This window comes from Hippocampus zosterae, chromosome 6 (assembly GCF_025434085.1).
Source record: "Hippocampus zosterae strain Florida chromosome 6, ASM2543408v3, whole genome shotgun sequence".
Taxonomy (NCBI): Eukaryota; Metazoa; Chordata; class Actinopteri; order Syngnathiformes; family Syngnathidae; genus Hippocampus; species Hippocampus zosterae.
The window spans coordinates 7630094-7657437 of record NC_067456.1 but is presented as its reverse complement, the minus strand read 5'-3'; the positions used below and the strand labels follow the sequence as shown (position 1 = coordinate 7657437).

General features: G+C 42.2%; 1 protein-coding gene across 1 annotated transcript in view; it reads left to right on the top strand.

Moving 5' to 3' along the window:
• The window catches only part of efna5b (ephrin-A5b), a 156689-nt gene extending 132129 nt beyond the window's left edge, over nucleotides 1–24560 (top strand). Inside the window, exon 4 of the mRNA XM_052068529.1 lies at nucleotides 24071–24560. Coding sequence (XP_051924489.1) covers nucleotides 24071–24312 — 242 coding nt within the window. The 3' untranslated portion in view covers nucleotides 24313–24560. The remainder of the gene's footprint in view (nucleotides 1–24070) is intronic.
• Nucleotides 24561–27344: the final 2784 nt, after the last annotated feature.

Sequence of the window (27344 nt, the reverse complement as noted above, 5' to 3'; positions counted from 1 at the left end):
TTGCGACAGACAACTGGAAATAACGCAGGGACTCACCTCGCAGTTGATTACATCTATTCATGTAACAGAAACGTCATTTTGCATGTCGGAAATAAATTCCCAATCCAATTCTCGTCATGAAAAAAAATGATCACACTGTGATATAATTGGTGCAATTAATTTTTCTTTTCTAAAGTTTCATTTGCGCAGTGCCTGATTTGTGTATAGTAGGCACTTTTAGCAGAAAGAAAAACGACCACGTATAGAAAGGCGTTTTTGGACAAAATGTTTAGCTGAAAAAAACGACCATGTAAAGTAAGGCCTTTTTACCTGAAATAAACGACCATGTATAGCAATGATTTTTGGACGAAATTTTTAGCCGAAAAAAAAAGACCATGTATAGTAAGGCGTTTTTGGACGAAATTTTAACCGAAAAAAACGACCACATATAGTAAGGCCTTTTTGGACGGAAAAAATGACCATGTATAATAAGGCGTTTTTGGACGAAAAAAAAACAATGTATAGTAAGGCATTTTTGGACAAAATTTTTAGCCGAAAAAAACGACCATGTATAGTAAGGCGTTTTAGCCCCCAAAAAAACAACCATGTATAGTAAGGCGTTTTTAGCCAAAATAAATGACATAGTATAGTAAGGCGTTTTTAGCTGAAAAAAAAACGACAATGTATATTAAGGCATTTTTGGACGAAAAAAATGACCATGTACAGTAAGGCGCTTTTAGCCGAAAAAAAAGACCATATATAAGTAAGGCGTTTTTGGACGAAAAAAACGACAATGTATAGTAAGACGTTTTTGGACAAAAATTTAAGCAGAAAAAAACAAGCATGTTTAGTAAGGCGTTTTTAGACAAAAAAACGACCATGAATAGTTAGTTTAATTCCTAACCCTAACCCTAACCCCTAACGCTAACCTGTAACCCTAAACCCTGACCCTAAAACCTAACCCTAAACCCTAAACTCTAAACCCTAACTCTGAAACCATAAACCCTAACCCTAACTTTGGGTTTAGAGTTAGGTTTAGGGTTGGGGTTGGGGATATTAGGGTTTAGGTTAGGGTTAGGGTTTAGGTTTAGGGTTTAGGTTAGGGGTTAAGGTTTAGTGTTTAGTGTTAGGTTTGGGGGTAACCCTAATATCCCCAACCCTAAACCCTAACCCTAAACCTAACTCTAAACCCTAACTCTAAATCATAACCCTTAAATCCTAACCCTTACCTAAACCCGAACCCTTACATAAACCCTAACCCCTAACCCCCCAACCCTAACCCGAAACCCTAACCCTAACTCGGGGGGTTAGAGTTTAGGTAAGGGTTTAGGGTTAGGGTTTAGGGTTAGGTTTTAGAGTTAGGGCTTAGGGTTAGAGGTTAGCGGTAGGGAAACCCTAACCCTAAACCCCGTCCGCTATCCCGAACTCCAACCCTAACCTAAACCCTAACCCTAAACCCCTAACCCTAACCCCTAACGTTAACCTCTAACCCTAAACCCTAACCCTAAAACCTAACCCTAAACCCTTACCTAAACCCTAACTCCCCCAAACCTAACCTTAAACACTAAACCCTAACCCCTAACCTAAACCCTAACCCCTAACCCTAACCTAAACCCTAATATCCCCAACCCTAACCCTAAACACTAACCCTAACCCGAAACCCTAACCCTAACTCGGGGGGTTAGAGTTTAGGTAAGGGTTTAGGGTTAGGGTTTAGGGTTAGGTTTTAGAGTTAGGGCTTAGGGTTAGAGGTTAGCGGTAGGGAAACCCTAACCCTAAAACCTAACCCTAAACCCTTACCTAAACCCTAACTCCCCCAAACCTAACCTTAAACACTAAACCCTAACCCCTAACCTAAACCCTAACCCCTAACCCTAACCTAAACCCTAATATCCCCAACCCTAACCCTAAACACTAACCCTAAACCTAACTCTAAACCCTAACCCTAACTCTAAATCCTAACCCCTGCCCCTAACCCTAACTCGGGGGGGGGGGGGTTAGAGTTTAGATAAGGGCTTAGCCTTAACCCTAACCCTAACCCTAACCCTAACCCTAACCCCTAACGCTAACCTGTAACCCTAAACCCTGACCCTAAAACCTAACCCTAAACCCTAAACTCTAAACCCTAACTCTGAAACCATAAACCCTAACCCTAACTTTGGGTTTAGAGTTAGGTTTAGGGTTGGGGTTGGGGATATTAGGGTTTAGGTTAGGGTTAGGGTTTAGGTTTAGGGTTTAGGTTAGGGGTTAAGGTTTAGTGTTTAGTGTTAGGTTTGGGGGTAACCCTAATATCCCCAACCCTAAACCCTAACCCTAAACCTAACTCTAAACCCTAACTCTAAATCATAACCCTTAAACCTAACCCTTACCTAAACCCGAACCCTTACATAAACCCTAACCCCTAACCCCCCAACCCTAACCCGAAACCCTAACCCTAACTCGGGGGGTTAGAGTTTAGGTAAGGGTTTAGGGTTAGGTTTTAGAGTTAGGGCTTAGGGTTAGAGGTTAGCGGTAGGGAAACCCTAACCCTAAACCCCGTCCGCTATCCCAAACTCCAACCCTAACCTAAACCCTAACCCTAAACCCCTAACCCCTAACGTTAACCTCTAACCCTAAACCCAAACCCTAAAACCTAACCCTAAACCCTTACCTAAACCCTAACTCCCCCAAACCTAACCCTAAACACTAAACCCTAACCCCTAACCTAAACCCTAACCCCTAACCCTAACCTAAACCCTAATATCCCCAACCCTAACCCTAAACACTAACCCTAACCCGAAACCCTAACCCTAACTCGGGGGGTTAGAGTTTAGGTAAGGGTTTAGGGTTAGGGTTTAGGGTTAGGTTTTAGAGTTAGGGCTTAGGGTTAGAGGTTAGCGGTAGGGAAACCCTAACCCTAAAACCTAACCCTAAACCCTTACCTAAACCCTAACTCCCCCAAACCTAACCTTAAACACTAAACCCTAACCCCTAACCTAAACCCTAACCCTAACCTAAACCCTAATATCCCCAACCCTAACCCTAAACACTAACCCTAAACCTAACTCTAAACCCTAACCCTAACTCTAAATCCTAACCCCTGCCCCTAACCCTAACTCGGGGGGGGGGGGGGGGTTAGAGTTTAGATAAGGGCTTAGCCTTAAACCTAACCCTAAACCCCGTCCGCTACCCCTAACTCCAACCCTAACGTAAACCCTAACCCTAAACCCTAAACCCTAAACCCTAAACTCCAAACCCTAACTCTAAACCATAAACCCTAACCCTAACTTTGGGGGGGGTTAGAGTTAGGTTTAGGGTTTAGGGTTGGGGTTGGGGATATTAGGGTTAGGGTTTAGGTTTAGGGTTTAGGTTAGGTGTTAAGGTTTAGTGTTTAGGGTTAGGTTTGGGGGTAACCCTAATATCCCCAACCCTAAACCCTAACCCTAAACCTAACTCTAAACCCTAACTCTAAATCCTAACCCTTAAACCCTAACCCTTACCTAAACCCGAACCCTTACATAAACCCTAACCCCTAACCCCCCAACCCTAACCCGAAACCCTAACCCTAACTCGGGGGGTTAGAGTTTAGGTAAGGGTTTAGGGTTAGGGTTTAGGGTTAGGTTTTAGAGTTAGGGCTTAGGGTTAGAGGTTAGCGGTAGGGAAACCCTAACCCTAAACCCCGTCCGCTATCCCAAACTCCAACCCTAACCTAAACCCTAACCCTAAACCCCTAACCCCTAACGTTAACCTCTAACCCTAAACCCAAACCCTAAAACCTAACCCTAAACCCTTACCTAAACCCTAACTCCCCCAAACCTAACCCTAAACACTAAACCCTAACCCCTAACCTAAACCCTAACCCCTAACCCTAACCTAAACCCTAATATCCCCAACCCTAACCCTAAACCCTAACCCTAAACCTAACTCTAAACCCTAACCCTAACCCTAACCCTAAACCCTAAACCCCTAACCCTAACCCTGAGTATAGTATACTCTGAGTATACTATACTCTGAGTATAGTACTAAACTGTCTTTTTCGAGCTAAACACCTTATTATACTCTGAGTATAGTATACTCTGAATATAGTATGCTCGGAGTATAGCATACTCTCAGTAGACTATGTGATTTTAACTGCTTGTTGTAAGGTGTCCTTGAGTTTCTAGAAAGGCGCCCACAAATAAAATGTATTATTATTAATATTATACTCAGGGTATAGAAAGGTGTTTTTAGCCCGAAAAAAACGACAAGAGTATAGTAAGACGTTTTTGTCCAAAAAAATTGGCAGAGTATAGTTTACTCTGAGTATACTATACTCTGAGTAATATATACTCTGAGTATACTATACCCTGAGCATACTATACTCAGAGTATAGTAAGACATTTTTAGCGCGAAAAAAATGGCATAGTATAGTATAGTATAGTATAGTATAGTATGGTATAGTATAGTATAGTATGCTATACCCTGAGTCAGAGTATAGCATACTCTGAGTATAGTATACTCTGAGTATACTATACTCTGCCATTTTTTCGGGCTAAAAAAGACTAAAGGCGCTTACAAATGTGATGTATTATTATTATTATTATTATTACTATACTCTTGTCGTTTTTTTTCGTCTAAAAACGCCTTCCTATACATGGTTGTTTTTTTCGTCTAAAAAAGCCTTCATGTACATGATACATGTTCGGGGTTTTTTTGGACTAAAAACACTTTGCTATACCTGCTCGTTTTTGTGCGGCTTATAACGCCGTCCTATACATGGTCGTTTTTTTTGGGGTTAAAACGCCTTACGGTCGTTTTTTTCCGGCTAAAAACGGCTTAATATACATGGTCATTTTTTTCGTCTAAAAACGCCTTACGAGACATGGTCATATTTTTTCGGCTGAAAGCGGCTTACTATACATGGTCGTTTTTTTCTGCTAAAAATTTCGTCCGAAAAACGCCTTAGTATACATGGTTGTTTTTTTCGTCCGAAAATTTCGTCCAAAAATGCCTTACTATACAGGTTAGGTTTTTTTTCCGGGTAAAAAGGCCTTACTATACTTGGTCTTTTTTTTTTCGGCTAAAAATTTCGTCCAAAAACGCCTTACTATACATTGTCGGTTTTTTTTCGTCTAAAAAGGCCTTACTCTACATGGTCGTTTTTTTTGGCTAAAAACGCCTTACTATGCATGGTCGTTTTTTTCGTCCAAAAACACCTTACTTATATATGGTCTTTTTTTTCGGCTAAAAACGCCTTCCTATACATGGTTGTTTTTTTTCGTCTAAAAAAGCCTTCCGATACATCGTCGGGGTTTTTTTGGGGCTAAAAACACTTTCCTATACCTGCTCGTTTTTGTGCGGCTTAAAACGCCCTCCTATACATGGTCGTTTTTTTCGGGTTAAAACGCCTTATTATACATGGTCGTTTTTTTCCGGCTAAAAACGGCTTAATATACATGTTCATATTTTTCGTCTAAAAACGCCTTACGAGACATGGTCGTATTTTTTCGGCTGAAAACGGCTTACTATACATGGTGGTTTTTTTCTGCAAAAAATTTCGTCCGAAAAACGCCTCAGTATACATGGTCCTTTTTTTGGCTAAAAACGCCTTAACGCCCATGGTTGTTTTTTTCGTCCGAAAATTTCGTCCAAAAATGCCTGACTATACATGTTAGTTTTTTTCGGGTAAAAAGGCCTTACTATACTTGGTCATTTTTTTCTGCTAAAAATTTCGTCCAAAAACGCCTTACTATACCATTGTCGTTTTTTTCGTCGAAAAAGACCTTACTGTACATGGTCGTTTTTTGGGCTAAATTTTTTTTCCAAAAATGCCTTAGTATACATGGTATTTTTTGGGGGGGCTCAATATGCCTTACTATACATGGTCGTTTTTTGGGGGGGGATACAATTTTCATCCAAAAACGCCTTACAACACATGGTCGGTTTTTTTCGTCTAAAAAGGCCTTACTGTACATGGTCGTTTTTTTTCCGGCTAAAAACGCCTTACTATACATGGTCGGGTTTTTCCGGCTAAAACGCCTTACTCTACATGGTCGTTTTTTTCTGCTAAAAATTTTGTCCAAAAACGTCTTACTATACATTGTCGTTTTTTTCGTCCAAAAACGGCTTACTTATATATGGTCTTTTTTTTTCGGCTAAAAACGCCTTACTATACATGGTCGTTTTTTTCGTTCCAAAAATGCCTTACTTATATATGGTCTTTTTTTTTCGGCTAAAAACGCCTTACTATACATGGTCGTTTTTTTCGTCCAAAAACGCCTTAATATACATTGTCGTTTTTTTTCAGCTAAAAACACCTTATTATACATGGTCGTTTTTTTCGGTTATAAACGCCTTTCTGTACATGGTTCTTTTGTTCGGCTAAAAACGCCTTACTATACATCACTGGTGTCAATTCATTTTACATGGTGGGCCACATACGGCCTCGGTAGATCTCAAGTGGGCCGGACCATTAAAATGATCACATACTTTGCTATAAACAACCAAAACAAAATGTATTTCCTTTGTTTTGGTATAAAGAAGCACAAGAGCATTTGGAAAATGTTGAAATTTAATGAACGTATCTTTTACAAAACATGTCATAAGCACCTTACATTTCCTTCAACAAATGTGTAATTTACTTTTATCATTCACATGTATACATTGCAACTGATCCCATTGATTGTACAAACTTTAACAAGTAATTGGTATTGAAAAATATATGATTTATAAAGAAAGCAAATTTTAAATGTGCATATAAAATCTAAATGTAATGCCTGCCTACACTTTACAAACTAAGGAGAGTGCTATAAAATGTGTAAATGTGAGAGTGCTATTGATAGCGTCTGCTGTCATGGGTCTGTCTCAGTGACGGACTGAGGCTGCTGTTGTCTTCTTCTCTGGTGAAAACATACTCAATGAATTGCACCTTATTAAAAATATTAATTCTGTGTCTTTTATGTATTTTTTTCATTTTTAATCATTTCATATTATCCTGCGGGCCTGTGTGAACGCGCGTGTGTGTGTGTGTGTGTGTGTGTGTGTGTGTGTGTGTGTGTGTGTGTGTGTGTGTGTGTGTGTGTGTGTGATGAATGGAATTCCGCATCGGTGTGCAAATGTAAAACAAGGCTGTGTGTTGAAAAAATAAATCTGCAACTGCATTTAAGGGTGGCTCAATAATGGCTGGCCATATACGGGCCGGAGTTGTAAATTGATTTCTGGCCCAAATACTTCACTCCACAACTGGCCCTCATCTGGTTTGCCAGAGTCAAGCCAGTTCCTCCTTTGCCACTCCTGGGCCGTGTTCGGCCCACATGCATTATGCCAGTGCCGACTCAAGGCCAGCTGTGCCAGTTTCATGTCGAATCCGGGCCAGATGCCTTTGCTGACTGGGGGTGGGTTGACTGTATTAAATTACGATCATCACGACGGAGCAGATCAATGCTGGCAGTGGCCTCTCTGTCAGGTGCATCGTTACACCCGACGCCATTCCCAAAAGGACACGTCAAGGTTTTTCTTTGAAGGCATCGTTCTCAAGTCTTTTTAAAGCTGCCTGCTGTTTTGTTTCCAAGCGCTGTGATTGACAGCTCCGAATGACGTCTTCACTTAATCGCTCCAGTGGTGTGAAAAGGTCATAAATCACACAATTATGGTACCGCTCTTTATGAATAGATATTTGCGTCGGGATGGGCGAGAGAGTGGGAGGGTTTGGGGGGGGGGCGTCCCTGGCCATATCAACTTTGTCATCCTGGTATTTATTGCGAGGTGGTGGGCCAGAAATAAGCGATAAGCGGAATATATTTTACAGGCGTCAGGACGGGATTCAAGGTCAGAATGTATGATTTATTTGGCGTGTCGCATGTCAGTAGAGGCGACATACTGATGGCGGGAGGAAGTGAGAGGACGGCGGGGGAAGGAAGAAAAATGATAAGAATTTCGCAGGACCAAAATGGAAGCTTTTTATTACGTCCGCAACGCGACGTCACTGTGACTCATGAAAAGTTTGGTTATACAAACGGCGATGGAGATGAAACTTTTTCAGGGAAGTAGATCGATACAAAGATTCACTTTGAAAGCAAGTACAAATGAGGGTTCACCAAGACGGAATGAAAAAAAATGTTTTTTTCATCAGAGATGTGCCACTCCAGGCCTGTTGGTGGCAGTAATGCGCATTACTAAGCAGTCTACACAGAAGCCAATATGAAGCTATGGACTTCATTCATTCATTCATCTTCCGAGCCGCTCTATCCTCACTAGGGTCGCGGGGGGTGCTGTCTCCGGGCAGTAGGCGGGGGACACCCTGAATCGGTTGCCAGCCAATCGCAGGGCACACATAGACGAACAGCCATCCACGCTCACACTCACACCTAGGGACAATTTAGATTGTTCAATCAGCCTGCCATGCATATTTTTGGAATGTGGGAGGAAACCGGAGCACCCGGAGAAAACCCACGCAGACCCGGGGAGAACATGCAAACTCCACACAGGGAGGCCGGAGCTGGAATCGAACCCGGTACCTCTGCACTGTGAAGGTTATGGACTTCATTAAAATATATATATATATATATATATATTACAAAATAAATCTTGGGTACAAACACAAGCGTCCTTCATGGCAAAATATATTTTGCATAAACTCCAACTGAAGGTCAAGGGTTGTGGATTGGAATCAAGTTTGCATGCTGTGCATGCTTTCGTTGGTTTTATTCCAAAAACGTGTCAGGTTCCTTGTCGACTCTAAATTGTCCATCGGTGTGAATGTGAGTGTGAAATATCGTCCATATGTGCCATGCAACTGGCTGGCAGCCAGTCCAGCTAGCGCTCAACCGCTAGCTAAAAGTCACCGGGAGAGACTACAGCTCACGTGTAACCCTAATCAGGACAGGAACGATGGAAAATTGAGATTCATTCAAAGAATAATGACCATGAGCATCTTAAAGTTCTGATGCCGAAATGTATTCAGCCAGTGATCCTTTCATGTACCACTCGCGGGGAGCCCGTGTGCGCACCTCGAGAATCGCTGCGATAGTGAACATGAAAGTCTTCTCTTCATTCGCTGTGTGTTGGGTTTGGTTTTAATCAATCCGCAAACACACAGACTTGCTCAGATCTGAGGTGGTTTTGCTGCAGGTCACTGCGTTTTACTGATGCTCCTCACACGGTGACCTTCAGGGCCGAGCGGTGACGAGCTCCAGCCAATCCAGAGGAGGATTACCAGAGAATGTGACACCACTACAAATACCAGCGCGAAGCCACACCGCACACACGGCCGCCTGAAAGAACGCTGGCGACTCGGGATCATCATCGTCGCTTTATCCTCTCTTGGTGATCACAAAAAGAAGAAAAATACCCATTTCAGCGCAGCGTACGTGCTAAACATGTCTATCAATCTGGGGGGGGTTTTCACACGTTTAGTCGCATGCCGGTGGATGTGTTGCATGAAATATGGAACATGTGTGCTTTTAGTAGTTTGAATTGACAGCTAATTTGCACCTTGAAAAACTAAGCCACTCTAATCTGCTAGGCTCTGTAAAGCTTCCTGTTCTGGAAGTTGCTTTATAAATCTGATTTCTATTATAATGAAATCTAATTAATTATTATTTTGGAACATGTTATTCCTTCTCCCAATGATAGCATTTAAACTCCAAACAGGAAGTCCAGAAGTGTAAAGCAGACATGCTAACCGCCAGGACCACTGTCGCAAACAATAAAGCCAACGCTATTATTCCATTTGATAGCTATATTACTTGTTTTAAAATGTAAAATAAACCAATAAGTCCAAAAGAAATATGATTATCGCCCATAACGATGACATGAGAAGGCGAACAAAACGAAATGTGTGACCATATAAGCCCAATTAGCTCGTCTTTCCTTTCGCTAGCTCTCCAAGAGTAACGACATGAAATGATAACCACTTGCTTAATTATAATTTTTATGACTTAATTTGGACATTCCCTTAATGGGGCTCAAGTACAATTGCTTCCATCAATTTCAACATCCACCATTAAAAGAGACAATCAATCGAATGGTATCATTTTGAAGGGCTGCGTCCTAAGCTAATCGTAATAGCCTTGCATTGTAAATGATGTCGGAGTTCATTTGTTCCAAATTTGTGGAAGGGTTTTGACAAGACGTAACAACCCCGATGAAAAGATCCTCTCGCTATCAGCTGACTCATCCATTAATTTAATTGCTCATCTTACAGCTCGTCTTTTCTATGACGAGACACCGAGGGCTCCTCAACCGTTCATCAAACTACTGTGGGGAAGCCTCGCCTCTTCATTTGGACTTTCGAGGACTTTCAGGCTCTAATGATGTATCCACGAGACCTAAAGATATGCACCACTCACAAACAAATATACTATTAGGCTTTCATCCATTTTTTTTATTTTTATGTTGTTGTTTTTTTTTTTAGAATGTACCTAAAACGTAAATGTTAATATAACCTTTGCATTACTTCATTTGGAACTTCTTTCAACTTTTGAATGCCTCTAACAAGAACTAAAAAGCTTTTTGGTTCATGACTGGCCGAGTACTGGATTCAATTAGAATCCGTCCGCACTTCTCATTCTGGATATCAAAGAGACCAAGACGACCTCTAAAAATTGATCTTACTGGTCCTTGACATCGCAAGGGTTCTAACAGTATGTTCACACATGGTCACGGAGCTTCGAATGTCATCTCAACAGAAATAGAGAGACTGGAAGACTCACAGAAAGGCACAGAAGTGGTCATCCGGAGAACTATTTGGAATTTTGTCATTCAGCTCCTTTGTGGCGTAGAACGTACCAAAACACTGAACCATTGGATAAGTACTTTCAAAAGTTTTGATATCCAATTAAGTTCATTTTTAACCCATTCAGGGACAGCGCTTACTACAGTGGACAGTTTATTATTATCTTTCTCACTTGCTGACAGTGACGTGCATTCTGGGAAGACAGGTGAGGCTGTCTTATTTTATTATTTAAAAAAAAAATAATAATAAAATAAGACAGGTCTGGACGATGATTTTGGTGTGGTTCTTAATATATTTTGACCATTTTATATTTTTCTACCCCACTCCGAGGAAGGAGTGCCTCACCGGTGTCTCAAATCTCACCGCACGTCACCGCTCGCTGAGGATGCAACGCGTTGAAATATGACACGATCAGCGGCAACTCTGTTAATGCGTCCGCACATTTGCAGAGATGAAAGAAACGGCGAGGCTTTGTCAAGTGAGCTATTGTCAGCGAATGCGAGCCTTAATGCGGGAAATCAGATTAAAGTTATGGAAAACTTCATGAATAATGTAGCCAACATTTATTTCCTCCTTGGAAGTGGAATGTAAAACACCGAGAGACCTCTTGCTCGTTCTCGCGCTCACCTCTACGTTTCATTTCCAGCGCTAATGATGGATGAGACTGAAAAGTAAACTAATTAAAACCGAAAAGGAAAATTAATCTCCACAATATTTCTTTCCATCAGCATCATAATGACACAAGTGTCCATCTATTTTCTCTCTTTTTTTTTCTCCTTTTGCCGCCCAAAATATTAAAAGCATAAATCACGGCTCATGGAGGCAAAAACAAAAAGCGGGAAAGTTGTTGTCGTAACAGGATGATAAAATCATTAGGTTGTAATTGATAACCTCCAGGGCAAAGACTTCACATTGATCTAGTGCCGGTATGTCATTGTAATAACCCTCTTATTGCTTTTTTAGCCCATTTGTTTGATGGCAATTACTTTAGGTTGAATTAGCCACATTTACTCGGAAGTGAAAAACACTTCCGTGGAAGAGGACTTTTTTTCCTGCAGAGGTCATGGGTTCGATCCCGGCTCCGTCCTTCCTGTGTGGAGTTTGCTTGTTCTCCCTGGGCCTGCGTGGGTTTTCTCCGGGGGTACTCCGGTTTCCTCCCACATTCCAAAAACATGCATGGCAGGCTGATTAAACATTCTAAATTGCCCTTAAGTGCGAGTGTGAGCGTGGATGGTTGTTTGTCTCTGTGTGCCCTGCGAGTGGCTGGCAACCGGTTCAGAGTGTCCCCCGCCTGCTGAACAAAGACAGCTGGGATAGGCTCCAGCATGCCCCCGCGACCCTTGTGAGGATAATGCGGATCGTAAAATGGATGGATGTTTGGATAACCAAAGCCAAATATTGAGTTGCCATCCATCCATTATCTCAGCCGCTTCCCCTCACGAAGAATGCGGGTGTGCCGGAGCCTCTCCCAGCCGTCTTTGGGCAGTCGGCTTTTTGATCATGAATGGCTGATGAAGAAATTTCACACTGTGCAATAAACTGAACCCTTGCGACACACACGTCACATGTTACAGTAAGTTTCGTGATGACTCTCCAGATCAAACAAGACATATACACAGTTTTGCACGGCAATCCAATATCGAGAATTTTCATCCAGATCGAAGTCAGGGATGATCACTAACCTCTCATTCTTTCCATTCTAATCAGAGGAGGTATCGCGATGAACTGAGCGAGTGCATCAGAGTTACTTACATTTAGATTCTCGCTGAAGCTCAGAAAAAAAAATTACAGAAAGAAATAAAAACCACTGTACTCATTGTCACCGCGTCGTTATGTACAATGAGCAATAATCAGCTGTTCTTCAATGCTTTCTGGACGATGGTGTGTGGCCTTAGAAACATGCCAATCAGGCCGACACCCCCACCCTGAGAGAGGTGACCACCGGTAGCACCAGGGTCAAGGACATGAAGGACCAGAGCCACTAGAAGCATAATATTAAATTCACTGACCCACCTGGAATGTGGCAGAGAGAGAGAGAAGGGGCGGGGGCGGGGGGGCTTGGTTGTTAGCAGAGTGATGACAGAGTTTACAGTCAAATGGAATTTTTATAAAGGCAGGTGCTTGGTTACCTCTCAAGAAGGAAAATTGAAAGTTAAAGATATTAAAGCTTGTGCTGTAAAAGCTTTCGTTTTATTAAAAGTCAAGAGAAAGTCTATTTTTTTTAATGATTTGGATTTTTATTTTATTTTACGAATGAATCTATTTATTTAAAAACAGTTTTGTTTCTTTTCCTAAACTGATTTTTATTTTATTTTCTCAATAACGCAAACGTGTTAATCTACTCGCAAATACGTTGGAACAAAGTTGTAGGATAAATGTGACAGACACAGCAATTGTTTCCGGTGATGCCATTATGTTTTCATTGCGTTTTTTTTTTTTTTAGCATTTTGGCGACATTATATCGATATTTAATGCCACGGGGTATGCGCGTACGGAAAACGATAGCCCGTGGCATGATGGGAAAAATGCTACGTTTGTAGCACTTAGCCTGCAAGTATGATTGAACATACTTACAAATATATTTGAATGTATTTGCCAGTCCAAATGTTTTGACTCCACATTGGCTGCCCCATGCTTCAGTAATAAAGTGCCACCCATAAAATTAACATATTATTGTTTGAAAGCTGGGCCTGATAAATTGCAATCTTTTTTTTTTTGTTAAACAGCATGGACACTTATTGGAATGAATTATGGAGCAAAACAAAATGATAAAACTAGAAAGTAAAAAGCTATTGTGTTGAGAGATAATGACAGAGAAAATCACAACTCGGTTATCTCACATTTGTTCTTCTGACAGAACATAAACAAAAATGTAATAATGATGTCGAGGGGGAAAAAAAAGAGACCTCTCAATGTTGCAAAAACAGAAATCCACAAATGATCTCCCGATGCTTTCTAATGGCGAGGCCGACGCTCGGAGTGGCTATGATATCATCTGGCTTCCGTCCCAACGGGTGGGTGACTAATGTTCGTGTCTTCCACTAAATAATGCTCATTGGCCCTGCATTTTAATGGTCCTATTGATTCCATCCCTTATTTCTCCCTCGGAAAGCAATACGCATTTACAATATTATTTCGCTGTCATTATTTATCTGTAATGTGACAAAAGAGAAGAATAAAGGTTATAACGGGATCGCTTTATCTCTATAAGTTCTCTACCTTGAGCTGAGAACGTTTGGCTGATGAATTCGCAATCGGAAGAAAAACCTCATTTGCGCTCACCTTTCACTCGAATATAAATGCTTTACAAAGTAACAAGCACAATTTTTTTTTCCAAATATTTTTCGTCTGGACGCTATTGATCCGACTTACATCACCCCTTTCATAGCTTTAATTTACCAGCGAAATAAGCCGGCAGTCATAAAATAAGAAGGGTCTTGAGTGCAATATTCAGGACCTCCGTGGAGCTAATTGTATCAGCTTTTAACATGACCGAGTTTATGGCATTGTTTTATAGGTTGGCATTAAAAAGCCTCAATCATCGACACATGATGGAAACCAGGAGGGCGTCCTTGGCAACCGTCAATGAAGTGTTTTGACACGTTATGGCCGAGCTGACTGTGTGGGGTATAATCACAAACAGTCAAAGCCATGCCCTAATTCTTAATCTTGGCTTTATGTGGACCATTACTGCCGTGTTTAGTCCAGAAAGTGTTTCTTTTTTTTTTTTCCAGTGTAATAATGGGCCCAACAGCCCTGAAGATTTGAATCTCCGACTTTCAATAACTGGCTTTTCAGTTCATTTATTTCTATCTTGTGCTACTTAGTGTAATGTAAGCCCGTAGTCCTGGGCTAGTGCCAATTAACTCTGCTGCATTTCCAGTGAAACAAGTGGAGAGAGTTGTTAAATTGAGACTGATGGCCAAACTAAACCGAGCAGACCGGAGACGTTCAAAACACAAGAAGTGGAAGCAGTGAAGGTCTTTGGGAAATGGGGAAATGGTACTTTGACTCACTCTGTATGCTTTGTGAATTGCTTAATCAAGCGGAGTGCATTGGGAGGCATCAATTGTCCGTTGATACAGTTTCTACACCCGCCTATGGAGGTGTTTGAATATAATATTTTCAATACAATCAGACCTCCTTAACGTAACAATGTTTTTGAATTTAGGAGCCTACTGACATTCTTACACTTGCGCAACTTGTAGCAATGTTTCCATGGCTGGATGTGTTTAAATATACGCCTCTTATGTAAGAATGTGGTTTAAATCCCTTCTCTGTTTTGATACCTCGGATCTTTTTTTTTCTCTCAAACCACTGTGAATAAATCAATTCATTATTTTTATTGACACTGAACATTTATAACTGTTGCAGAGGAAATGTTAGGCGAAATCTGAAAATCACAGCCAACGTGTATGTTTAAATGCATTTTTTTTCTGAGGACGCACAAACCAGGGACATCTTGAATGACTGTCAAAATTATGTTGGACCACTTGCAACCGTGCACACGGAAAAATCATTTCCACAATCTAAGAATGTACAGACTTTGGAAAGTACCTGCTTTGCCCTCTGTTTGGCCACAGAGGTCGCGGTCCAGGTCATTGGTCCCGTCATTCTTTCCGGAAGAGACTATAAAAGTTTGCATCCGGCATTCCAACGGAAGTTGTTTGAGGTCCATTTGAAGCTTGTCAGTAAATGTACGAGATGAAAAAGATCTCTCAAAACAGCACGAAGAATGGGTACCAGCATACATGCACGCGCACATTTTACACAAAAGAGGGGCACTGACACTTCATCATCTTTGATTAGCAAAGTGCTGAAAACTGTCGTGAGCCTGCTTTCACTGGAAGTGTGTGTGAGTGTGTGTGTGTGTGTGTGTCGGGTGCGCGCTCTACCGAAGCCAATGCTCCATGTCGTTGAAGGAAAGTGATGTGTCTATATGTGGATAATAAGCTCCTTTGGGGGAGAACTCGCTCTCTCTGTAGACCACAAACTACTCTTTTACTTCAGATGATACGCTCCATCCAGGGAATACTACTTTTCCTTCCAGTGATCTCAATTACACCCTACTCATATTGTCTTTTCACTGTAGATCTGGCGTCTCTGTTGCCATGGAGCTAATGTGGGGTCTATTAGAGTGCATGCTCTACTTTCCGTGTCACTTTAAAAAGCTTTCAGCGGCTGCGTCAACCTTTACCCTGTGCGACCCTCCTACACCAAAATGTAAAGAACAAAAGTGGTCCCCTATAAAATACCTCGTGGATTTTCCACACTTGAACTCTTTGAGCCGCTCCCAGGCCACTGCTCCTAATAACCTGTTCAGCGGCACTGAGGTCAGCAAATCCATCTTCTCCACACAAAACACGCCAAGATGCACAAAGGTATTCATGTTACGGTCCGATGGCCAATCTCTGTAGTTTCTTGTTTTGTCAAAACCTTGCCCTCATTCTCCAGCGGCAGCACATTGCCAGCAGATGATCTCAAGGTTGCACCACCGTGCTGTTTTTGTGGCTGCAATCTTGTGCTGTTGTGTCCTTGACCAAATGGAGGCATGAAAATCTAGCTAGCTAGCTATTTATCTAGCTAGCTAGCTCGGTATCTACCTATCTAGCTATTCATCTACCTAGCTAGCTATTTATCTAGCAAGCTACTGTATTCATCTAGCTAGCTAGCTATTTATCTAGCTAGCTATTGTATTCATCTAGCTAGCTAGCTATTTATCTAGCTAGCTATGTATCTACCTCGCTAGCTAGCAAGGTAGATGAATAGCTAGCTATATGTACTGTATATCTCAACACAAGGAGGAGATAATCGCTGAAAGAGTCACAGAGTCACAGTCGAGACGGTGTGAATGTCACAACCTTTACACAGAATTTCCGTGTACTCCTGATACTACAGCTTCCTATCACATTTCTAAAAACATGCAAGTAAGGTGAGGAGACTCTTGATTGCCCCTGTAGGAGTGAACCTAAGTGTGAATGGTTGTTTGTCTGTATGTGCTCAGCAGTAGGTTGACACTAATGAGGACAAGCACAATGGAAACTGGATAGGTGGAACATTATACTGAAAATGCATTTATACAAAAAATACCTCTTATTGAGGGCAGAGAGCCCCCTCAGTTGAGTTAATAAGCGTCTCTGGACATTGTAAGGAAACAATGATGACAAGTCTGCTGTTCACTTGAATTGCAACGTGTTTAGGTGCACAGTAAGATTCATTCGGTCTTCTCACAAAGAGGCCACAGTATCCGCAGTTCCGAACAAAATAGTTTCTCTGGCTTTTCTAGGACACTCCCCAGGTGCTCAGACCCGTGCAGTCACATCAGCTTTGGTGCAGCTGTACTCACCAAGGTGGGATTTTACAGAAAGATATACAAGAATCACCACTTAATGAGAACTCAAACACATTTGAGGAAAATTGTCTTCTTTTTTCTGCCACTGGATATCCCCTCCCTTATGACTCAAAGGTTCTTGCTTGTCTCATCTTGAAATCCATAGTGTCCGTAGCAGTCCTTGTTACCCGGACACTGTGGCCTCATCTGATCAATAAAAATATGCCAATAGAGTTTATTGACAAGGCGGTGTGTACAAGATAAGGTGGTTATCACAGGTTGTCTGCACTCTGATGTATAATCCTGACTCGTGGCAGGAAAATCATTCAATGTGCTGTAGGGAAATGAAACAGCCAACATATTGCTTTCGGTACTACAACACTCACCCCGAATGTACACAAACACACATGTATGGTACACAATAGAAAAGTTGAGCAAAGTAATTTGACCAAAAATGGTCAGTACGACCATGATGACTTCTTGACTTCCCCCAAGTCATGGGGTAAGTTTTTCTCCTGAGGGTATCCGTAGCAGAAAGATGGCGGCGAAATATGGCAGCCTCCGTTCGAGGAGGGCCTCCGAAGATGGCAGGAAGTATTTGCCAAAGCAAGTGTTTCCTTCCCGACATGCCACTTTGGATCACCTTAAATCACACAAAAAATCCTTATGTGTGTCCTCGGCCTCAGACATAAATTCCATTGTTAAGTCTTTGAAACAACAATGTCTGATGTGAAATAACGTTCTGGTAAAGCAGGACTTTGGATAGGCCCCACATCTGACCATCATGTTGTCACAGACAACCGGCCAAGCACTAAATAATAACATTTCACAGTCTCACGACGTGGCGCCATCTAATGCCCGTTGCCCTCACAGATGATTTTGCTCTTGCTGAGCCGAAAGCTGTTGCGTGCCAGTGTGTGTGTGCGCATGTACACTTAACGAGGTTTTCTGCATGCAAAATTGCATTCTTGTGCGGTTGAGTGTCACAGGGGAGCACGTTACGATGAGTGAACGGCCATAACCTTCATCAGCCCCGCAAAGGTAAAACATGTGTTTCCAGGGGTAGCCAGCATTCCACTCCGATTTACAGAAGGAAGTGACATATCCCATTTCTGACATGGAGTGTTAAAACGTGAAATGGGGATGGATGCTGAGACGACGTACACCTCAGGGGTACAAAGGATAGAACCATAAAATTCAAAGGGTGGAGGGGGGAGGGGGGGTGCGAATCCCGAGCTGAATTACACAAAATATTGCAAAAGCAATGTCGGTTTGACCTTTAAGGAAGCTGCTTTGGCATACTACAGACAGAGTACGTTTTAGAATTTGGATTTAAATAATAATAGTATGAGGGCCATAGTGGCGAAAATCAATGACAGGAACATGATGTGAGAAGGCATAATATTATGGGGGGTGGAGGTCAAATTGGGTTGCTTGTGTTATTTACAACAACAACAAAAGATTTGGCACTTCATTTATCAAATATTTTTGCACGATTTATTTTCATCGAAACTGTGGGGAATATTTCTAATTAATTAGAACAACATGGTTGAATCATTCCATTGCGGGGAGGTTTTTTGTCATGCAAATTAGTTGCTGCACATCCACCCGACTGTGTGACACCCAGGGGCGGAGCTAGGGAGTTGCAACTCGGCGGGCAACTCCTTGTTACCAAGCCGCAGTAAAAACTAATTAAAATGAACAGAATTGCCAAAACAAAAGTCAGCATGAAATAAGACCTAACTCTAATGAAAAATCCCAACCTACTCTAACCCTGGTTGAATTTCGCCCTCGCATTAAAATTTGACTTCACCCATTAAAAATAAATTCCCTGGCAGTGTTTGTTGTGCATTCAAGGTGAAATGGGCTTAATTATTTGAAACGCACCGATGTCACCACAGGCTATATTTATTGTGAATTGTAAAAATGTGCAAAAAAAAAATAGACATTCCCACTCGTTGGTCTAATTAGCGCTCTTCAGTGTTGCTGTTTACCGTATGCTCGGAGCACAGACACATCAACGATATTGAAAAAAAAAACACGACACACACATGGCATACAGGAAAAAAAATATGCTGGTGCAGTTTCAGAGCCCGACATAACGGGGAGCCTGTTGGGGCGTCTCCATTACTAAGGCTGTCGAGGTGTAACTATTTTGCCTGTCAAAGTATTTCCTTACTATACGGTTACCAAAGGGCTCCAAAGTCCAAAGGGCTCAAAGATACTCATTCTGAGCTGACTGACGCATGTTTGTAAGGGATGCACCAGGTAGGCAGGGGGGCTTTCCAGCAGTTCTAGGTGGTCCAAGTCACCGTGAGAGGCAAAGGGTCGAGGATAAAGCAGGGTAAGAAAGAAAGGATCGGAGCCCAGAATATTGCCAAAAGAGCATAAGGGAATCCATTCTACTCAACAAATCCATCTTGACCTGGATATTCGTCTCCTAGAGCGCTGTTCTCACGTCAAAACACGATGAGGAATGTGACAGGCTTACTGACAACGGACGTCTGTGAATCCACAAAGTGAGATTTCAGCAGCCGAAATGCTTTATTACATGCTGACAGGCGCGTCAAACGCGTAATATTTATCACTGAAACGTCTGCCCTTTTCATGTGGGATGTCCAAAAACAATCCAAAGTGTTCTCTATAAGTGTTTTCCGATTGACCGATAGATTTGGGGGGCGAAATATACATAAAATGTTGGGTTAACTCAAGCTGTCCACCAATCGTGTCCAAAATCATCCGCAGGAATGCAACCGCAGCAGTTTGACGCAAAGCCAAAGTGAGCTGCAAGCTGGGAAACAGAGATGAGTTCAATCCAGCGGACTACTAATAGCAACACAGTTTTTCTATGAGAACCGCTGAAATGGAAACATGTGTTTTCATTTTGTGCGTGTGTGTGCTCACTCATGTGTCTGTTTGTGTGTGCACATAGACTAAAACAAAAGCCTAGTGTGAAAAAAAAAATGGAATATGACCTTTACAAATACTTACAGAAAGGAGCAAAATGTGGAAAAAATTAGTAGTCCATCCCAACCGATATCAATTTGGGGGTTGAGGTGTAGATTTCTTTCGGGAAAAACCTTTGCAAATGCATCGCATGCATGCAGCTTCTCCTACCCAAGAAGGGCACAAATCACTGAGACAGGGGTAAAAGATTAAAAACAAAATAGTATGTGTAGGAGGGCGGCCCGGTAGTCCAGTGGTTAGCACGTCGGCTTCACAGTGCAGAGGTACCGGGTTCGATTCCAGCTCCGGCCTCCCTGTGTGGAGTATGCATGTTCTCCCCGGGCCTGTGTGGGTTTTCTCCGGGTGCTCCGGTTTCCTCCCACATTCCAAAAACATGCGTGGCAGGCTGATTGAGCACTCTAAAATTGTCCCTAGGTGTGAGTGTGAGTGCGAATGGTTGTTCGTTTCTGTGTGCCCTGCGATTGGCTGGCAACCGATTCAGGGTGTCCCCCGCCTACTGCCCGAAGACAGCTGGGATAGGCTCCAGCACCCCCCGCGACCCTAGTGAGGATCAAGCGGCTCGGAAGATGAATGAAAATGAATGAATAGTATGTGTAGAGAAATCTACATAATAAGTCATTCAATTTCATTCGTTTTCTATCTTACTTATTTTGTTCGGGGTGATGCACACCTGGAGCCTACCCCAGCCTGACTTTGAGCAGAAAGCAGATGACATGTTGAACTGCAGGTCATCGTAAGGCAACTATAGGTGGGACAATTCGTAAATCGCTCCTCCTCTGAAATCTAAGTGTTTGTTAGTTTGGGAGGAACGAGACGAGGCCAGGAAGCTTGTTAGCTCAACATACAGCTGGTGGCTAGAGCCTCACATTGCGGGGTGTCGATTAATAAAATAATCTACTGTATATTTATGATCACTGTCATTATCAATGACTGGAATAACTACCACCTAATTAGTTAACTGGAATAATAAATTCTTATGTAAACTCTCATGCCATCTGCATACTTATGACATTAAAACAGTAACACTCTTAAATACAAGCTTGTGGGGCCAAAAAACAAGGGGCTGAGAAGAGAACCTTGAAGGACCCCACATGTTGTTGATAACCCGGGGAACCCAGAGGTGTATTTCCTCTGTGATTAATGGCGTGAATTGCAACAGAACATTGCAAAATCATGAGGGGCTCTGTCAGAAAAATGTGATAAAAATATATATATCCTGAACGATGCCATTAAAAACACAACAACATAAAACATTCTTGAGGACACTTAATCGAGTTTGGGGATTATGGGGATGCAACTTTGACATGAGATTTAAGGAATCCATGAATACATTTCAGATTTAATGCCTTGCGGTGACTCAATAGCTAAGAGGCTTCATAACTATATTTTATCCAATATTGACTCTGACAATATAATTTGTTTATTCCTTGCAGTCTCCATTACGGGTGAACCGTGTTTAAAGTGTCGCCTGTCGCGTGATTTATCGGAGGCGCGCATTTGACTCTAACACTTCCCCTCCTTCCTTTTCTTGTTTTTCCATAAATTGTCAAGGAGACATCCATGTAAACAAACGTCCGGTACTGGAAATAAGCATATTTGTCCTGGCTCAGACACAATCCAGAAGATATTAGCCGTGTAGGAAATGTGCCGAATATTACGGGCCCTGACATTCCAGGCCAAGAAAGACATTTGGTGGAAACCTCCGACTGCCGCTCTGCTGCGATTTCTCAAAATGTCAGAGCTTTCGTATTCGCAGCGTGTGCAGTGGTGTGCTGCAGGACAAAGCTGGCTGTCCCGCGTGCTGAGTCATTGCGGTAATTAAATGTGACTGGGCAACTTGCAAGGTCAAGTTTGGATGCCTTAACGCAGTCCAAAGTTACGCGCTCATTAGTAAGAGACTCAGGCTGAGCGACCTTTTACAGTTTATTTTCTTCATTTGCACCTCTTTGGTTCGTTGATGACCCAGTTTTCCTTTTGCTACATTTGCTTGATGAATCTATCTACCCGCATGTGTGAGGTCTCAATGCCATATCGCTCATATGTGCTGCAAATGAGCCCTAAAATGGAGTTGACTGGTATTCTAATGGTTTCGTGTAGTTTCCTTAACTGGTTAGTGCGGCTAATGAGCCAGACAAGAACACAATGAAAGGCAATTTGGAGCATCCAGTCTACCTGTTTTAGCGTATATTTTGAGCAGACTTTGGAAATATTGTAGAGTGTTGCTGACTGAGCCTAAGCACAATCATGAGAGAGGAGGAGAAAATAAATCACATCCTGAAGTTAAACTAATTCAACTTGGTCCTGTGAGGTTATTATAACAGCAAACTTTTCTCAGGAAAAAAAAACCACACAAGTCATTGCTTTTGGCTCGTGCCGGGCTGAATACACTAATATCTCACATATCCACGCCTCTTGCGATTGGCCCCCGAAACTCTGGAGGCCACGGTGCATTCATAGTGCAGCTTCTCACAATGCCAAAAAAAGTAAACATCAGCAAGCAGTGCTTGTTTTTTATTTTTAGGAAAGATTTATATGATAAGGGTGGGAATCACTCAGTTGGTGGGAATCATGAACACGCTACATAATAAACGTCAATGATTAGGTTTTTATTAGGAACTCATATTTTAACCAATGAATGCACAAATCATACGAAATGCCTGAAATACATGCTTATGTTGAAAAACAAAACACTTTTTAAATATACAGGAAATATACTTCACCTTACGACCACATTTGTCGACACTGCGTAACCTAAATTTTGTCATAACCCGCTTTAGCCTCTATCGCTAGGCTATGCTAACCCGCTATAACCTCTATTGCTAGCCTATGCTAACCCAGTTAAGTGAGGAATTTGCATTTTCTCTCTTTTTCTTACACATCCCTGCCCAAAAACATGCCAGATTCATTGAAGACTCTCACATCGGTGTCAAAGTAAGTGTGAATGGTTGGATGTCGATGCCCAATGCCAGCGAGGATAAACTCCCGCTTAGCTACGACACGAATGGGGGGTATATGCTCCAGAAAAGAATGGCCTGTCACAAATTTCTGACTCAAGCTTGACTATTACATGTAAAAGGTAATGAAACAATCAAAATGTTTCCAATTCAGTACAATAGCTTCATTTTTTGACGGTTGAACACAATCAAAACAGGTAAATAAATAACGTTATGTCACACATTGTGTGCTATCTGACATGCCAGATCTCCAGGCAGATGAAGGCCCATGAACGAGCGTGTGTTCTTGGCTCCGAGCGGCATATCTCCTCCTCCGGGTTCTCGGCGTGCTTGAGAGATATGAGATGAGACAGCTGCAAGTCACACTCATTGTCCTTCGTTAACAAGTGTAATTTGTGCCTCATTCTGTCATCCGGCTCGTCCAAGAGCGCCTAAATTCATTCTGGCTCTCCGCGGAGGTTGGAAGAATCATCGTGCTGGCATCCGCCGTGGCGCCATCTGTGATGAGGAGAGCCGTGTGCAGACACGTAAATAATCCAATCGAAAGAGTAAAAAGGCTCTCCGGTTGATAACATAAAATGCTTATCATCCTTAGGCGCGCACACACACACTAGGTCCATACAGTACACTTGCATTCCCACGATTGCTGTCGGTATGATCCCCCATTGTCATGAAATCCCATAACCCCCCTACCCCAAACAAATTACAGCTGCAACAAATGAGATGACGCTATTCTCTGATGTACCTCAAATGGGTGAGTTTGCACACGAGTGTTGACAACCGATTGTAAAATAGATTCCGAATCACACCATTGCTCAAACACTTGGAAGAATGTAGCGTCGAATACGACAGCAGACAGGCTGCCAAGTTCACGCTCGGCTGACAGTTTTGCTGAATGGGCTGATTTCCTTGTTACTGCTTTTTAAGTATTCAATTGGCTCCTGCGATTCCCTTCTGCACAATTCACTGGCCTGCGTCATTCGGGTTTGCTTTGTGTAGGCCGCTTAAAGTCTTGCCACCGCCTCTGAATGCCTCGCCTGGCACAAGAGAGGAGAAAAAGGCGGTTTGGAAAACACTTTGACAGGATAAGTGCCGATCCATTCAAAGTCACATGTGGAGAACCATCTCTTTTCTTTCATTTCACAGGTTGTCCCTCCATTTTTGGAAGGAGCATATCCTCATTCAGGTCACAGCTGAGCTGGAGCCTCTCATCTGACTTTGGGAAAGAGACGAGGCACACACGCTGGACTAGTTGCCAGCCAATCGCGAGACACGTTAAGACACACCATTCACAACCGCAGTCACACCTGTGGACAAACTGGAATATATTCGGGATGGGAAAGGAAGACGTAGTAACTGGGACGGAGTTCCTTATTCTACTGCAATGAACGTTGTTTAGAATCGTTCTTTTTCTGGCTAATACGTGATACAGAAAGCCAAAGTAAAAGTATGTGTGGGTGTGCAAGTTTTGACTGTACTTCCGCAGATACTTCTTGTGAAACATTACTTATAAATATCATAAGAATAGACTTAATGTTTGGTGGAGCTTGATGAGAGGCAGGCTTTGATTTCACATAAGAGAAATCAGGATGATATGTGCTCCTCCTCCAATCAGAGCTCAGCTGGTCCCACGGGTCACATTTGCAAGACTTCAGTACTCGTTCTCTGTCGGAAAATATGATTTATAGTCCTTTTATATATGCTAGAATGAGCATAAATATTAGCAGCGTGACCTTAGTGTCCTCCAAACTGGCGCAAGCAATCATGGCTCAATTTAACGATGATTTAAATTGTCCCAAAGAGCTGCCGACCCATGGACGGTGTCACTTGAAGTCGTGGAAGTTGTAGGACGGAACCGGAGGGGCTTTAATGAAATATGCAAATCTGGCGGTGAGGCAGAGTGCTACGATTAAGCTTTAAAATTTCAAAACATAAGCTTGCGTCCTTCATATTTTGGTAACATTATCAAGCTCAGAGGGTTTAAAAAAATTGGAATAGCTCTCAGTATGGTGATATAGAATTGTACAACGCTAACAACAGCACAGCGATTTGATCCGAGTCATTCATGTGGTACAGAGCAGAGACTTCCCAGCGTCTTATTTTTAAGCCGTATGTTTGCGGTTTTGACAAACTTCATCGTGTCTTGCATGTGTAGCCGTTTACCCCAATTTGAGCAAAGGTGTGACTGTGAATTGTTTCAAAAGTGGGCCTCATTGTCACGACGAGAGCCAGAAGTCAAAACGATAACCTTGCGCCTTCATATTCTTCATCTTTCTCAGTTTCGCTCCCCCCCCCAACCCCATCCATCCCCCGCCCACTTTCCATGCATTTGAACACTTCAGTTGCAATTTAGGCCACAGAAATATGACATCTTGTGCCCTAATGATTTGCAGACTATAAGTGGAAATGCCCAACATGAATCATGAAAATGCATTTTTCCATTTCCATTACGGAAGAGACGACATGCTCCCGGAGAGATTTACACCATCATTGCTTTCTCATCCTCTCTCGCTCTCTCTCTCACTCTGTAGCATCCTCTCATATCTCCCTCCCTCTAAAATGCACTTTCCTATTCAGCTCATTTGCACTTTGAATAGTGCTTTGCGTCAGTCAAGTTCAGCCACGTGCAGGACAGGAAGAGTTGAATGTCTCACGATATTGCCGTTTAAATGCGGTCCGTTTATACAGATCCATCCGAAAAATCATTGTTTTAGCCCACTGGGCAAATCGACTTCAATGATTAAATGAATCAAAGATTACTTTGTGGGGTTTCAATTTGTGCAGTTGCATGCTTGAACGCAGACACACCAGACTAGGGCAATTATTGGAACTCGTGTTTGAAACATAAGACTCGGTCCTCGAAGCGCAACACGAGGTTTCTATTTTTTGGTCCTCTGAAAGACTGTGTGGGAATTTGCTTGGTAAGAAGGATTATAAGCGTGATAATGCCGCAGCTGGCTTGTTTGTAAATGCATATGCAAGGTTAAGCAAATGGATCTTTTGCACAAAATGATGTAAATGATATTCAGACTCGAACAGAAAAAAAAAGTTTAGGTCGTCAGTTGTTTCGAAATTAAATACATTTACACAAAAAAAAGTTACATTGAGAAATTAAGTGGAACTGTGACCATGATTCAAAGACAAAAATACTTTACCCCCACTAATCGTTTTTGTTGTAATTTGCCTTTGTTTTTTGGGTTCCGCACAACTGTCCACCCCCAAAAAAGCAAATATTAGCTTTAATAAAATAGTGACACACAGCATTTATCTTTTGTAGCCAGTTCAAAGAGCATCTCAGGTAATGCATTGCCACTCTCGACACGAAAAAAAAAAAGGAAAAAAAGGAAAGTCCTCTTTTGTCTACGGCCAGGAAATGATCAGGGTTCAAATGGAAGTGTTCAACAGCTGGCCGAGCCGATCTATAAACAGATGATGGTGAGCCTGATTGCAACGGCGCACTGTGCTACGTGCGGCTAAAGTTTCAACCTTCTGCCGCGGACCGTAAATCATACAGCACAAGGTAACACAAGCCAGATGTTTTATTCACCGTCGAGCCTGTGAATGTGTGTGTGCCAATGTGAGGTTGTGGCGACTGTAAATTAGGTTAAAAAGCATCTTCAAAACGGCATGATAAATGCAATACATTATGCACTCTTGCCCAGTTTTGACTGGCACTGTGTGAGAGGTATTTGTTTAGCGCATCCTGCAGTGGTGCACATCTGCATGAAATCATACCTGGAGCGGTTTGTATCTTTTTGTCCCAAACAAAATATTTGTGAATATTTTTTGCTTGACGTTGGATCTTTTGTAGGTGTAGTTCATAACTGCGGTTATGGGACAATTAAGTACTGAATGACTGCTGATATATGATTTTGAAACAAAGTATTGGAGATTTTCATCACTCCATCCATTGTCTGAGACGCTTTATCCCAATGAGGGTCGCGGGCGTGCTGGAGTCTATGCCGGCTGACTTCAGGCAATCGGCGGGGTAGACCCTGAACTGGTTGCCAGCCAATCGCAGGACATACAGAGATGAACAACCATCCACGCTCACATTCACACATGCACATGTTTTTGGAATGTGGGAGGAAACCAGAATACCCGAAGAAAAGCCAAGCAGGCACGGGGAGAACATGCAAACTCCACACAGGAAGCCCGAAGAAGCTGGAATCGCACCCTGCACCTTCGCACTTTGACGCCGACATGCTAACCAGGAGACCACCGGCCCTGTACATTCAGCGGTGTGTTAAGATCTAAAGTGGTTCCATGACCACAGTTTGCAAATGCAAAACGCAAGCAAAAAATAAAGAAATAATAAAGTCACCTTTTTCCATTAAATTGAATTAATCTTTTTCAGCCACCCCAAAAATGTAATAAAACGTTTGTCTTGTGACTGCACGGAATGAAAGGACATTTTGCC